The sequence below is a fragment of the Gorilla gorilla genome, chromosome 13 (assembly GCF_029281585.2).
Source record: "Gorilla gorilla gorilla isolate KB3781 chromosome 13, NHGRI_mGorGor1-v2.1_pri, whole genome shotgun sequence".
NCBI lineage: Eukaryota > Metazoa > Chordata > Mammalia > Primates > Hominidae > Gorilla > Gorilla gorilla.
In genome coordinates, this window is record NC_073237.2 from 126,451,581 (window position 1) to 126,465,724 (window position 14,144).

Here is a 14,144-nt window from a genome sequence, read left to right on the forward strand (position 1 = left end):
GCCGAGGCGGGAGGATAACTTGAGGTCAGGAGTTCGAGACCAGCCTGGCCAACATGGGAGAAACCCCGTGTCTACTAAAAATACAAAAATTAGCCGGGTGTGGTGGCGCAGGCCTGTAATTCTAGTTACTCTGGAGGCTGAGGCAGGAGAATCGCTTGAACCCGGAAGGCGGAGGTTGCAGTGAGCTGAGATCGTGCCATTGCACTCCAGCCTGGGTGACAAGAGCTAGACTCTGTCTCAAAACAAAGAAGTTCCTATAATTTCTAAAAGAAGCAAAGAAAGTTTCCATACAGAATTAAGAGAAAAATGTTAAGACCCAGACTTGGGGTTGGATGAAATAGCATGAGGCAACAGAACACAGGAGTTAAGAGCTTCCGTGTGATTCCCAGCTCAACCTGGAGCAAATGACTTATTTCTCAGAGCCTCAGTTTGCTTACCTGTAAAGTAGGAACAATGATAATACGTACCTCCTAGCTCATCAAATTGTTCCAAAAATTAAATACAACAAAAGGCCTAACAAATTGCCTCATAAGGGCTCAATCAATCGTATTATTGCAACCATTTCGCTTGTATTTGAGTGTGAAGCGCCTAGAAAACCACAGGACCCCTACGGCGAGCCGGGAATTTTTAGATATTTTCCTCCGAGTCAACGCTCAGTGAAATCAGTTCAATCAGTGGCCCGACACCGTGCGGTTGACACAGCTTATCCCCCGACCCTGAGGTCAGGGGTCCCCGGAGCCCAAGGTCGCTTCCAAAGCTCAGCGAGGCGGAGGTGCGGCCCGGGCTGGTCTGGTTCGGCCACCGTTGTTACGGCAACCGCCAATAGGTTGGCTTCATCTCTAACTGAAAGTCTGCACAGGAGGGGCCGATCGAAGGGCCCCGAGGTGGGCAGCACAGGCTCCTCGACGACTTCTAGGTCGCAATCTCCAGGAAAACGACCACAGGGTCAGCGGAGCTAGCCGCCGAACCCCGCTCCCCGGGCCCTTCCGGCGGCTGCGCCCTTTCACCCCGGAAGTGGGCGGGAGAGGAAGCGGCTGGTGATGCTGGAACAAACATGGCCGCTCTGGCGCCCGTCGGCTCCCCCGCCTCCCGCGGTCCTAGGCTGGCCGCGGGCCTCCGGCTGCTCCCAATGCTGGGTTTGCTGCAGTTGCTGGCCGAGCCTGGCCTGGGCCGCGTCCATCACCTGGCACTCAAGGTAAAGCTTGGTAAGGCCGGACCGGGGGCGGAGGCCGAGGCCACTCCCCCGGGTTTTAGGGCAACTTTGGCCCATTGGGGACCTCTGAGCCACTGGACCACCTCTTTGCCCCTGGCTGCGGCCTTTCACTGACAGGTGGCTGGGTCTGTGGGGAAGAAGGGTCTGGGCGGCGCTGGGGTCCTCGGGCTGACCGGTACGGGGCGGGAAGACTCGAGCTGAGGGAGGGGAAGGGGCTGAACTGTGGCGTTGCCCCCACGGACTCGGGAGGCTGCTCTTAAATCCCTGCTGGCTTGCCTGAATTCCTCACTCAGGGCAGCCCGATCGCCTTTCTCCTTTCTCCCCTCCAGCTTTTATGCTGGTTTTCCTTGTCCGCGGTCTCCGCTCTTCCGTGCCCTTGTACTGTACCGGCGGTTTGAAGGTACTTGGAACCTTAGCCTCAGTTTCCCATTTCGGTTTAGGGCGCTCTCTGGAGCGAGACTCTTCAGAAGGAATTTCAAATCTTGCTTAAAAAACGTGACTGAGAATGTAAAGCCAGCATTAAGATGTGTCTCTAATCAAAGGGCCTGCTTTTTCTTCCTCTATCCAGCCATTGTCTAGGGAAGAGAGATTTTTGATAAACCTAGAATGATACCCTGGATCTTGCTTTGTAACTAGCAGAGAAAAGACCTCTAAGGCTGAAACGCACCTTAAGGTGGTTCAGCAGTTTACTATATCTGGGAAATTGTGCAGGTGCTGTGGCTCATGCCTGTAATCCCAACACTGGGAGGCCTATGCAGGAGGATTGTTTGAGCCCAGGAGTTCGAGACCAGCCTAGTCAACATGCTAAGGACCGCCTCCCCAAACCTGTCTCTACAAAAAATTAAAAATTAACCAGGTGTGGTGGCAAACGCCTGCAGCTTCTGGGGAGGCTGAGGCTGGAGGATCACTTGAGCCTTAGGAGGTTGAGACTGCAGTGAGCCGTGATTACTCATTGCATTCCAGCCTGAGGAACAGAGCAAGACCCTTTCTCAAAACATATAAACAAAATTAGAGACATAGAAAAGTAAATTGTTATGACCCAAACTCTTGTACATTATTTTCATACCATACAGTCTTCTAAGAAGTGGAACTGTAGGCGGGGCGCGGTGGCTCACGCCTGTAATCCCAGCACTTTGGGAGGCCGAGGCAGGCAGATCACGAGGTCAGGAGATCGAGACCATCCTGGCTAGCACGGTGAAACCCTGTCTCCACTAAAAAAAAAAATTAGCCAGGCGTGGTGGCGGGCGCCTGTAGTCCCAGCTACTCGGGAGGCTAAGGCAGGAGAATGGCGTGAACCTGGGAGGCGCCTGTAGTCCCAGCTACTCGGGAGACTGAGGCAGGAGAATGGCGTGAACCCGGGAGGCGGAGCTTGCAGTGAGCCAAGATCCCGCCACTGCACTCCAGCCTGGGCAACAGTGCGAGACTCCGTCTCAAAAAAAAAAAAAAAAAAAAAAAAGAAGTGGAACTGTAGAAAGTTTGTCTTGTAAAAACACATTGTTTTAGCAAACTATGAAGCATTGTCTTTTGTTAATGTAGAATTTAAAGAATACAGAATGAAATTAAAAGCCTGGCTTGACTGGGCGCGGTGGCTCACACCTATAATCCTAGCACTTTGGGAGGCCAAGGTGGGCGGATCACCTGAGGTCAGGAGTTCGAGACCAGCCTAGCCAACATGGCAAAACCCCTCTCTACTAAAAATACAAATATTAGACGGGCGTGGTGGCACATGCCTGTAGTCCCAGCTACTTGGGAGGCTGAGACAGGATAATTGCTTGAACCCGGGAGGCTGAGATTGCAGTGAGCAGAGATCGTTGTGCCACTGCACTCCAGTCTGGGCGAAAGAACTCTACTCTGTCTCAAATAAATAAATAAATAAATAAATAAATAAATATATAAATAAATGCAAGCCTGACTGGATCCATACAACCATACTTTTTGGTAACAACTTTTGTTGTTTGTAGGTAAAAATTATCCTGATTAAAATGGTTCAATCACGGGGTGGGGGTGGGGCAAGTGAATTTTGACTCTTTGAGAATCTGTTGAGAGCTATAGAACCTCTCTCCAGAAAAGTGCATGTAGAAATGTAGACAAAACTTGGCCGGGCACGGTGGCTCACGCCTGTAATCCCAACACTTTCAGAGGCTGAGGTGGGTGGATCACTTGAGGTCAGGGGTTTGAGACCAGCCTGGCCAACGTTGTGAAATCACATCTCTACTAAAAATACAGAAATTAGCCAGGCGTGGTGGCAGGTGCCTGTAATCCCAGCTACTCAGGGGGCTGAGGCAGGAGAATCGCTTGAATCCAGGAGTAGGAAGTTGCAGTGAGCCGAGATCGAGCCCCCGTACTCCAGCCTGGGCGACAGAGCAAGACTCCGTCTCAAAATAAATAAATAAATAAAATAAAATAAACATCTGAAGTCAGGGGTGTCCAATCTTTTGGCTTCCCAGGGCCACATTGGAAGATGAAAAGTTGTTTTGGGTCACACATAAAATAGACTAACAGTAACCATAGCTGATAAGCTTAAAAAAATTGCAAAAAAATCTCATAATGTTTTAAGAAAGTTCACAAATTTGGCTGGGTGCAGTGGCTCACGCCTGTAATCCCAGCACTTTGGGAGGCCGAGGTGGGCGGATCACAGGGTCAGGAGATCAAGACCATCCTGGCTAACAAGGTGAAACCCCATCTCTACTAAAAATACAAAAAATTAGCTGGGCGTGGTGGCAGGTGCCAGTGGTCCCAGCTACTCGGGAGGCTGAGGCAGGAGAATGGCATGAACCCGGGAGTCGGAGCTTGCAGTGGGCCAAGATCACGCCATTGCACTCCAGCCTGGGTGACAGAGCGAGACTCCTTCTCAAAAAAAAGAAAGTTCACAAATTTGTGTTGGGCCGCATTCAAAGCCATCCTGGGCCACATGCATCCTGGACAAGCTTGTTCTGAGTTCTTGCCCAAGGAAATGGAAATCATTTGAAGAGAGCCTGTCAGAGCAGCAACTTTAGATTGTCTGTTTTGCTTGAGACTAAGTGAAATAGGATACTTGATCAGATTAGAGACCCATAATGGCAAGGATAACATGAAGAGGTCACTGAGTATCAGGAGTATGCGTTGATCTCTTAAAACCTGGCTGCGCCTGGTAGCTCACACCTGTAATCTCAGCACTTAGGGAAGCTCGTTTGAGGCCAAGAGTTGGAGGCTGCAGTGAGCTATGATGGCGACACTACACTCTAGCCTGGGCGACAGAGCAAGACCCCATCTCAACAACAGCAACAAAAATTAGCCAGATGTGGTGGTGCATACCTATAGTCCCAGCTACCAGGGAGGCTGAGGTGGCAGGATCCCTTGAGCCCAGGAGTCAGAAGCTGTAGTGAGCTATAATGGCTCCAGCCTGGGGGACAGAGTGAGACCCTATTTCTTAAAAAAAAAAAAAAAAAAAAGACAAAGCAAAACAACTTTTTTATTGTGGAGAATTTCCAATATACTAAAGCAGATAGAATAGTATAATGAACTCCCATGTGCCTGTCACCCTCAATAACCATCAGCACATGGCTGATTCTGCCTCATCCCACATACATCAATTTCTGGTTCTTATTTTTTATTATTTTTAAAATTAGAAATGAGTCCTCTTATATTTTTATTCTCTTACTCCATGGTACATTTTCCACCATTCTTCTGGCTTTCCCAGTCTTCTCACATTCCAACTCTTTTGACTTTTCCCTATATTCTTTGCCTTTTTATTTATTTATTATTATTATTATTATTTTTTTGAGACAGAGTTTTGCTCTGGCACCCAGGCTGGAAAGCAATGGCGCGATCTCAGCTTACAGCAACCTCCGCCTCCCGGTTCAAGCGATCTCCTGCCTCAACCTCCCAAGTAGCTGGGATTATAGGCATGCGCCACCACGCCTGGCTAATTTTTGTATTTTTAGTAGAGATGGGGTTTTGCCATATTGATCAGGCTAGTCTTGAACTCCTAACCTCAGGTGATCCACCTGCCTCGGCCTCCCAAAGTGCTGGGATTACAGGCGTGAGCCACCGCTCCTGGCTGTTTATTATTTTTGTTTATTTTTTTAAAGACCTGTCAGCAGGAAATACTCCTTGCCTTTTAAGAACAACTTTATTGAGGTATAATTTACATACCATAAGATCACCCATTTTAACTGTATAATGCAATGATTGTTAGTAAGTTTACTGAGTTGTACAGCTATGACCACAATCTAGCCACAGAACGTTTCTGTCACCCCATAAGATCCCTTGTGTTGGTTTAGAATCAATTCTCATTCCCACCACTAGTCCCAGGCAGCCACTAATCTACTTTCTGTCTCTATAAACCTGCCCTTTCTGGGTGTTTAATGTAAGTGGAATCACAGGATGAGTAGGCTTTTTTTTTTTTTTTTTTTTTTATAGACGGAGTCTCAGACTGTTGCCTAGGCTGGAGCGCAATGGCATTATCTCGGCTCACTGCAACCTCTACCTCCCAGGTTCAAGCGATTCTCCTGCCTCAGCCTCCCGAGTAGCTGAGTTTACAGGCACCCGCCACCACGCTCAGCTAATTTTTGTATTTTAAGTAGAGACAGGGTTTTGCCATGGCGGCGAGGCTTGTCTCGAACTCCTGGCCTCAAGCAGTCTGCCCGCCTCGGCCTCCCAAAGTTCTGGGATCACAGGTGTGAGCCACTGCACCCGGCCAATAGGTAGGCTTTTGTGCCCATCTTTCTTTCTTTCTTTTTTGAGCTTCATTCATTTTGTGCCATGTGTCAGTAATTCATTCCTTTTTACTGTTGAATGGTCTTCCAGCGTGTGGATATATCTTCTTTTGCTTAGCAGTTCACCAGTCGATGGATGTTTGGGTTGTTTCCACTGTTCGGCCATTATGAATGATGGTGCCATAAACGTTCATATTGCAAGGCTTTGTGGGGCCATATGTTTTCATTTCTCTTGGATGATATGCAGGAGTGGAGTAGAATTGCTGGGTCATATGATAGATTTATGTTTAACTTTTTAAGAAACTGCCAAACTGTTTTCCAAAGTGGCTCTACCATTTTACATTCCACTAGCAATTTATGAGAGTTCTCTTTCTTCACAATGTTATCAGCATTTGTCATTGTCTTCCTATATTATTTTAAAGCATATTGGCTGGGTGTGGTAGCTCATGCCTGTAATCCCAACACTTGGGAGGCCAAGGCAGGTGGATCACCTGAGGTCAGGAGTTCGAGACCAGCCTAGCCAACGTGGTAAAACCCTGTCTCTACTAAAAATACAAAAATTAGCCAAGTGCGGTGGCGGGCGCCTGCAATCCAAGCTACTGGGGAGGCTGAGGCAGGAGAATCACTGTAACGCAGGAGGTGGAGGTTGCTATGAGCTGAGATTGTGCCACTGCACTCAAGCCTGTGCGATAGAGTGAGACTCCCATCTCAAAAAAAAATAAATAAATAAAGCAAATCAAAGGCATTGCATCATTTCATTCTTAAATATTTTGATATTACCTATAAAAAATAAGAGCTCTTTTAAGAACATGGCTACAATGCTATTATAACAAAAAAACCTTAGTATCATATAATGTCAGATCAGATTCAAATTTTCATTGGTCATAAATGGATTGAAAAAGTTTTGAAAAATCAGGATCTAAGTCACATCCTCATACTGTGATCAGTTAATACGTCTTTTTTTTTTTTTTTTTTGAGATGGAGTTTGCTCTTGTTGCCCAGGCTGGAATGCCATGGTATAATCTCGGCTCACTGCAACCTCTGCCTCCCGGGTTCAAGTGATTCTCCTGCCTCGACCTCCTGAGTAGTTGGGATTACAGGCACCTGCCACCACACCTGGCCAATTTTTTGTATTTTTAGTAGAGACGGAGTTTTACCATATTGGTCAGTCTGGTCTCGAACTCCTGACCTCAGGTGATTTACCCGCCTTGGCCTCCCAAAGTGATAGGATTACAGGCATGAGCCACCAGGCCCGGCGTGATCAGTAAATAAGTTTTATTTCGGGGGGAGGTGGGGGGGCACGGAGTCTCATCCTGTCCCCCAGGCTGGAGTGCAGTGACGCAATCTCGGCTCACTGCAACCTCTGCTTCCCGGGTTCAAGCAATTCTGCTGCCTCAGCCTCCCGAGTACCTGGGACTACAGGCGCCCACCACCACGCCCAGCTAATTTTTGTATTTTTAGTAGAGACGGAGTTTCACCATATCGGCCAGGCTGGTCTCAAACTCCTGACCTTGTGATCCGCCTGCCTCGGCCTCCCAAAGTGCTGGGATTACAGGCATGAGCCACCATGCCCTGTGTGATCAGTTAATATGTTTTTTAAGTCTCTTAATATAGAGGATCACACTCCTCCTAGTCATGCTAGATTTTGCTGGTTGTTTTCTTTGTAATATAGTTAAATATGTAGGTTTAACCTTTGTATTTTCTGTAAGTTGGTGATTGGATCCAGAGGCTTGATTATGCTCAGGTTTGATTCTTTTTTTTTTTTTTTTTTTTTGAGACTGAGTTTCGCTCTTGTTGCCCAGGCTGGAGTGCAATAGCGCAATCTCGGCTCACCACAATCTCTGCCTCCCGGTTCAAGCAATCCTCCTGCCTTAGCCTCCCGAGTAGCTGGGATTACAGGCATGTGCCACCATGCCTGGCTAATTTTGTATTTTTAGTAGAGACTAGGTTTCTCCATGTTGGCCAGGCTGGTCTCCAAAGCCTTACCTTGTGATCCGCCCGCCTTGGCCTCCCAAAGTGCTGGGATTACAGGTGTGAGCTACCATGCCTGGCCAGGTTTGATTGTTTTAGCAAGACTGCTTCATAGGTAGTGCTGTGTTCTTCCTTTGGGAGGCAAAGTGTCTGATTGTTGTTCTTTTGTGATGTTGGTCCCTGTTAATGCCCAGTGCTTATGTTCCTTTGTTCATTAGGTTTATTGAGATTTAATTATGCTATTTGGTATCAAAGGATAAGACTGTTAAGTTACATATTTTATTTTATTTTTTTTTTTGAGACAGGGTCTCATTCTATTGCCCAGGCTGGAATGTAGTGATATGAACACGGCTCACCGCAGCCTCCACCTCCTGGGCTCAAGCAGTCCTCTTGCCTTAGTCTCCTGAGTGGCTAGGACCACCCGCCACCATGCCTGGCTAATTTTTAAATTTTTTTGTAGAGATAGGGTCTCACCGTGTTGCTCAGGCTGATCTCAAACTCCTGGCCTCAAGTTATCCTCCTGCCTTGGCCTCCCAAGGTGCTGGGATTAATAGGCATGAGCCACGGCGCCCAGCCAAATTATGTATTTTATTGTACAGTAGGTCTTGTTGTGTTTTTCTAATGTGGCACACAAGACAAAAGAAGTGTATAAAGTGCAAACAAGAATCATTCCTTAGGCATTGACACGCCCAGGTAACATTTATAGATTAATTACATTAAGTGCAGTCCACTCCCACAGAGGAGGACTGTGTCTAATGTAAGCAGCCTAAGGCAGCAGAGAAAACAGATATGCTTTTCCATATTCTGAGTACAGTCTAGAATCTCCTTTGTTGATGGGAATTTTTCTTAAGTATCTTAATACTTCTTGACTTCTTAGACTTGATGTAGAATGTAATTTAGCCATTTCTGGATGACAGGTGATTAATGTGTTCTTACTCATAACTTTTAACATGGGAATATTTAAATGGTCATTGATATTATTTTAATAGTAATTTTCTAATCCATTTCTTTTTTTTTTTTTTTTGAGATGGAGTCTTGCTCTGTCTCCCAGGCTGGAGTGCAGTGGCACGATCTCGGCTCATTGCAACCTCCGCCTCCCAGGTTCAAGCAATTCTCCTGCCTCAGCCTCCTGAGTAGCTGGGATTACAGGCACCCACCACTACGCCCAGCTAATTTTTGTATTTTTATTAGAGATGGGGTTTTGCCATGCTGACCGGGCTGGTCTCAAACTCCTGACCTCAGATGTTCTGCCCACCTTAGCCTCCCGAAGTGCTGGGATTACAGGTGTGAGGCACCGTGCCCAGCCTATCCATTTCTTATTAATGGAATAAAAATGATAATCTGAGTTTTTTGTTGTTGTTGTTGTTTTTTTTTTTTTTGAGATAAGGTCTCATTGTGTTGCCCTGGCTGGAGTACAGTGGCTATTCACCAGTGCAAACATAGTGCACGATAGCCTCCAACTCTTGGGCTCAAGCCATCTTCCCGTTTCAGCCTCCAAAGTAGCTAAGACTACAGATGCTTGCCACTGTGCTCGGCTAATCTGAGTTTTACATAAAAAATTGTCTGAATATGATTTTTATATTGTGTTAAAAACACAATATTTTGATGACTGATCATTCTGGCTTTCAAGTAGATGCTGCAAATGAGCAAGTGGACAGGAAGTGCTTTGCTAAAGCCTCAGAAATTTGGGCATTTCTTGGGTTTGATACTTTTATGATAATTATCCACAAATTATAACTCAAATACTCTAGACTTTGTGCCAGCAGCTTAGCAAGGCATGTAGTTTAGAGCAGAACTTGGGAATAGCCAGTCCTCACTGCTGTCGAGTGCAGTGTAACTTCTGGGCTAGTCATATTAGCAGCCTTCCTCGCTGATGGGATTTAGACTAGAAGATGTTGGATGAAAAGATAAGTTAAAGCAGAACATCACACAAAAGGAGTATGCACCTGAAACTTTATTTTGACTTAAAATCTGCCAGTATACATTCATTGACTTAAATGAGTGACGTTAAGCTTACTGGATGACTTCACAACACATGCCTTCTGTCTCTTACTCATTCAACAAATACTCCTCAGGTGTCTTTTATATACCAGGTGGGCACTTCTAGACACAGGCTGAGTCAGTGAGCGGGACTAAGCCCCGACCTTTGTGGAGTATTCATTCTAGTGGTGATGGACAGCTAGCTTCTAAACACCTGAATGCAAAAGTAATTTAAAAATGGGATAAATTAATGAGAAAATAAAACAGTATTGGAACCAAGAGTAGTGGAATTGGAAATTACTCTGGAGAGAGACTCTGAAGAGTTAATATTTGAGCGGACTTAATGAATGAGCCAGGCGTTTGAGGGTCTAGGGAAGAATATCACAGGCAGAGGAACAGGAAGTGCAAAGTCCCTGAGTGGGAGCATCTTCATGTTCCCATGTCTATGGAGGCCCCTATGGCTGGAGCAGAGTGATCTAGGGGAGAGGTACACATGAGCCTGGAGGCCATGGTAGGATGTGTGGATTTTATTCTGCGTGATGAGGAACCTGCCCTGGTTTTTGGCATAGGGAAGTAGTTTCCTGAAGAAGTGACATTAAACCTGAGACTGGAAGAGTAAGAATTAGCCAGGGCAGGCCAGGCGTGGTGGCTCACGCCTGTAATCCCAGCACTTTGAGAGGCCAAAGTGGGCAGATCCCCTGAGGTCAGGAGTTCAAAACCTGCTTGGCCAACGTGGTGAAATACTGTCTCTGTTAAAAATACAAAAATTAGCCGGGCATGGTGATGGGCACCTGTAATCCCAGCTACTCAGGAGGCTGAGGCAGGAGAACCACTTGAACCTGGGAGGCCAGTAAGGCCAGTGAGCCGAGATTGCACCACTGCACTCCAGCCTGGGTGACAGGGTGAGACTCTGTCTCAAAAAAAAAAAGCATTAGCCAAGGCAAAATGAGGTTAGAGCTTATGTCTGGAAGAGGAAGTGCAAGAGATTGATCGTTCATGTGCCACTCGGATTCTTAGTTTCCTACTTTGTAAAATAAGGATAATGGTAGCTTTCCCACAGGGTAGTTATGAGGATTAGATAAAATTATGTAAAATAATAGCACTGAGGCTGGGTGCGGTGGCTCACACCTGTAATCCCAGCACTTTAGGAGGCCAAGGCGGGTAGATCACCTGAGGTCGGGTTTGAGACCAGCCTGGCCAACATGGTAAAACCCCATCTCTACTAAAAATACAAAAAATTAGCCGGCCTGGTGGCGCATGCCTGTAATCCCAGCTACTCAGGAGGCTGCGGCAAGAGAATTGCTTGAACCCGGGAGGCGGAGGTTGCAGTGAGCTGAGATTGCGCTATTGCACTCCAGCCTGGGTGACAAGAGCAAGACCCTATCTCGAAAATGATAATAATAATAATAATAGCACTGAGTAGTAGACTGATCTAAGTAGTAGTTCATTCATTCAACGTTTATTAAATGCCTCCTATGTGCTAGACACTAGATATACAAATGAGACAGGCCCATAGACAGGTAGTTATGATATAGCATGGTGGCTCTTTCGCCTGCCTGCCTGCCTGCCTTCCTGCCTTCCTTCCTTCCTTCCTTCCTTCCTTCCTTCCTTCCGTCTGTCCATCCGTCTTTTTTTTTTTTTTAAATAAGAGTGTCTCACTCTGTCACCCAGCCTAGAACTCAGTGGTGCAATCATAGCTCACTGCAGCCTCAAACGTTTGGGCTCAAGGGATCCTCCTGCCTCAGCCTGCCTGCATAGTAGCTAGTACTACAGGTGCACACCACCACATCTGACTAATTTTTTTATTTGGATTTTTTTGTAGAGATGGGGTCTTGCTACTTTGTCCAGGCTGGTCTTGAACTCCTGGTCTCAAGCACTCCTACCACCTTGGTCCTGAACTCTTTATGAGAGGATAAGACAGGGAAGATTTGGTTATTTTAATACCAATGTCTGGCGTATTTGAACTAGAATGACTCCTAACCTCAGTGTGCACTGTAAATGATCTTTTTTTAACAGACATTTCAGCGTTTCATCTCTTTTAAGTGTGAATATCTATTAAGCAGCTGCTCTTTAACGTGTGTATACATAAAAATATAACATGCTTTTTTTTTTTTTTGATACGGAGTCTCGCTCTGTCGCCCAGGCTGGAGTGCAATGGCATGATCTCAGCTCACTGCAAGCTCCGCTTCCCGGGTTCATGCCATTCTCCTGCCTCAGCCTCCCAAGTAGCTGGGACTACAGGCGTTTGCCACCACATCCGGCTAATTTTTTGTATTTTTAGTAGAGACAGGGTTTCACTGTGTTAGCCAGGATGGTCTCGATCTCCTGACCTCATGATCTGCCCGCCTTAGCCTCCCAAAGTGCTGGGATTACAGGCATGAGCCACCGTACCCGGCTATAACATGCTTTTTAAATTATTTAAAATTTTTTTCAGTTTTTAATTATTTTTTCCTATTATTTGTTTTTCTTCTTTATTTAAGTTTCCACACTCCACATCGAACATGCCTTTTTTAGTGACTGCTGTTTGGTGGCATGTATGCCAGTGTGCTTCCTTCTGAAAATACCAGTGTAGTATAATAAAATATTTGATTGCTGGGGTTTCTTAATAAAACAGCCCTGGGAAATTCCAGTGATTGCTTTGTCTTTTTTTTTCTTTTTCCTTTGTATTGCTTCCCTTTACTACTGCTGTATAGATTTTTTTCTTCATGGAGTTTATTCTTTTTTTTTTTTTTTTTTGAGGGTCGTGCTCTGTCACCCAGGCTGGAATGCAGTGGCACGATCTCGGCTCACTGCAGCCTCCATCTCCCAGATTCAAGCGAATCTCTTGCCTCAGCCTCCCAAGTAGCTGGGACTACAGGCATGCGGCACCATGCCCAGCTAATTTTTGTATTTTTAGTAGAGACGGGGTTACACCATGCTGGCCAGACTGGTCTCGAACTCCTGACCTCAGGTTAGGGAGGGTTTGGGAGGCGTTGGCCTCACAAAGTGCTGGGATTACAGGTGTGAGCCACTGCGCCCAGCCAGGGTTTATTCTTTTTGTAACTAATAAAAAGTAGGTGTCAAGAAATTGTATCTGAACTATAAAATAGCTTTTCTTTATCCCTTTCTACATCTGTTTAGTTGCAGAATAACAAAAATATGGGTCATGTAATTAGGCACTAGGACATTTCAGGGTAAATGAGTAAGAGGATGGATCTGTATGTGTTGGGTTGACTAGTGCCCCCACAAGTTCATGTCTGCTTGGAACCTCAGAATGTAACCTTATTTGGAATAGTGTCTTTGCAGTTAACATTAGGTCATATGCGGTTAGGGTGGGCCCTATTTTCAGTGTGCCAGGTGCCATTATAACAAGTGGAGAGGGCGCAGAGGCATACACAGAGGGAAGAAGGCGATGTGATGGTGGAGGCAGAGCGTAGAGTGAGGCAGCTGCAAACCAAGAATGTTAAGAATCCTGGTAATCACCAGGAGCTTGAAAGAGGCAAGGAAGGATTCTTCCCCAGAGCCTTTAGAGGGACTGTGGCCCTGCTGACCCCTTGATTTTGGACTTGTAGCCTCCAGAACTGTGAGAGAACAAAATTCTGTAGTTGTAAGCTACCCAGTGTGTGGCTATTTGTTACAGCAGCCTTAGAAAGAGAATGCAATATATACCAATAACCTCACCCCAAAGCTCTAACTTCATAGGAACGTGTTATTACTTTATTTTTGAGTAATAACTTTCAGAGAACATGTTTAGCCATTAACTGATATTCGTAGCCGGGCACGGTGGCTCATGCCTATAATCCCAGCACTTTGGGAGGCCAAGGTGGGCAATCACCTGAGGTCAGGAGTTCGAGACCAGCCTGGCCAACATGGTGAAACCCCGTCTCTACTAAAAATACAAAATATTAGCTGGGTGTGGATCCCAGCTTCTTGGGAGGCTGAGGCAGGAGAATCGCTTGAACCCAGGAGGCAGAGGTTACAGTGAGCCGAGATCGCGCCATTGCACTCCAGCCTGGACAACAAGAGTGAAACTCCATCTCAAAAACATAATAATAATAAATAAAAACCCATTAAGTGATGTTTGTAGGCCTGGTGCGGTGGCTCATGCCTGTAATCCCAGCACTTAGGGTGGCCGCAACGGGCACATCGCTTGAGGTCAAAAGTTAAAGACCAGCCTGGCCAGTATGGTGGAACCCCATCTCTACCAAAAAATGCAAAAATTAGCCGGGCGTGGTGGCAGGTGTCTCTAGTCCCAGCTACTTGGGAGGCTGAGGCAGGATAATCACTTGAACCCAGGAGGTGGA

The 14,144-nt window shown here is 46.2% G+C and overlaps 1 protein-coding gene across 4 annotated transcripts in view; it reads left to right on the plus strand.

Annotated features, from left to right (window-relative positions):
* Positions 1-536: 536 nt before the first annotated feature.
* Positions 537-14,144, plus strand: part of GPR107 (G protein-coupled receptor 107) — an 87,620-nt gene continuing 74,012 nt past the window's right edge. For 2 of the 4 annotated variants that reach the window (XM_019033470.4, XM_063696802.1), the window contains exon 1: positions 1,007-1,195. In XM_019033470.4, coding sequence (XP_018889015.2) covers positions 1,055-1,195 — 141 coding nt within the window. In that variant the 5' untranslated portion in view covers positions 1,007-1,054. Of the gene's footprint in view, positions 1,196-14,144 lie in introns of all 4 variants that reach the window. The other 2 variants (XM_019033471.4, XM_055351345.2) reach the window with 2 other exon arrangements.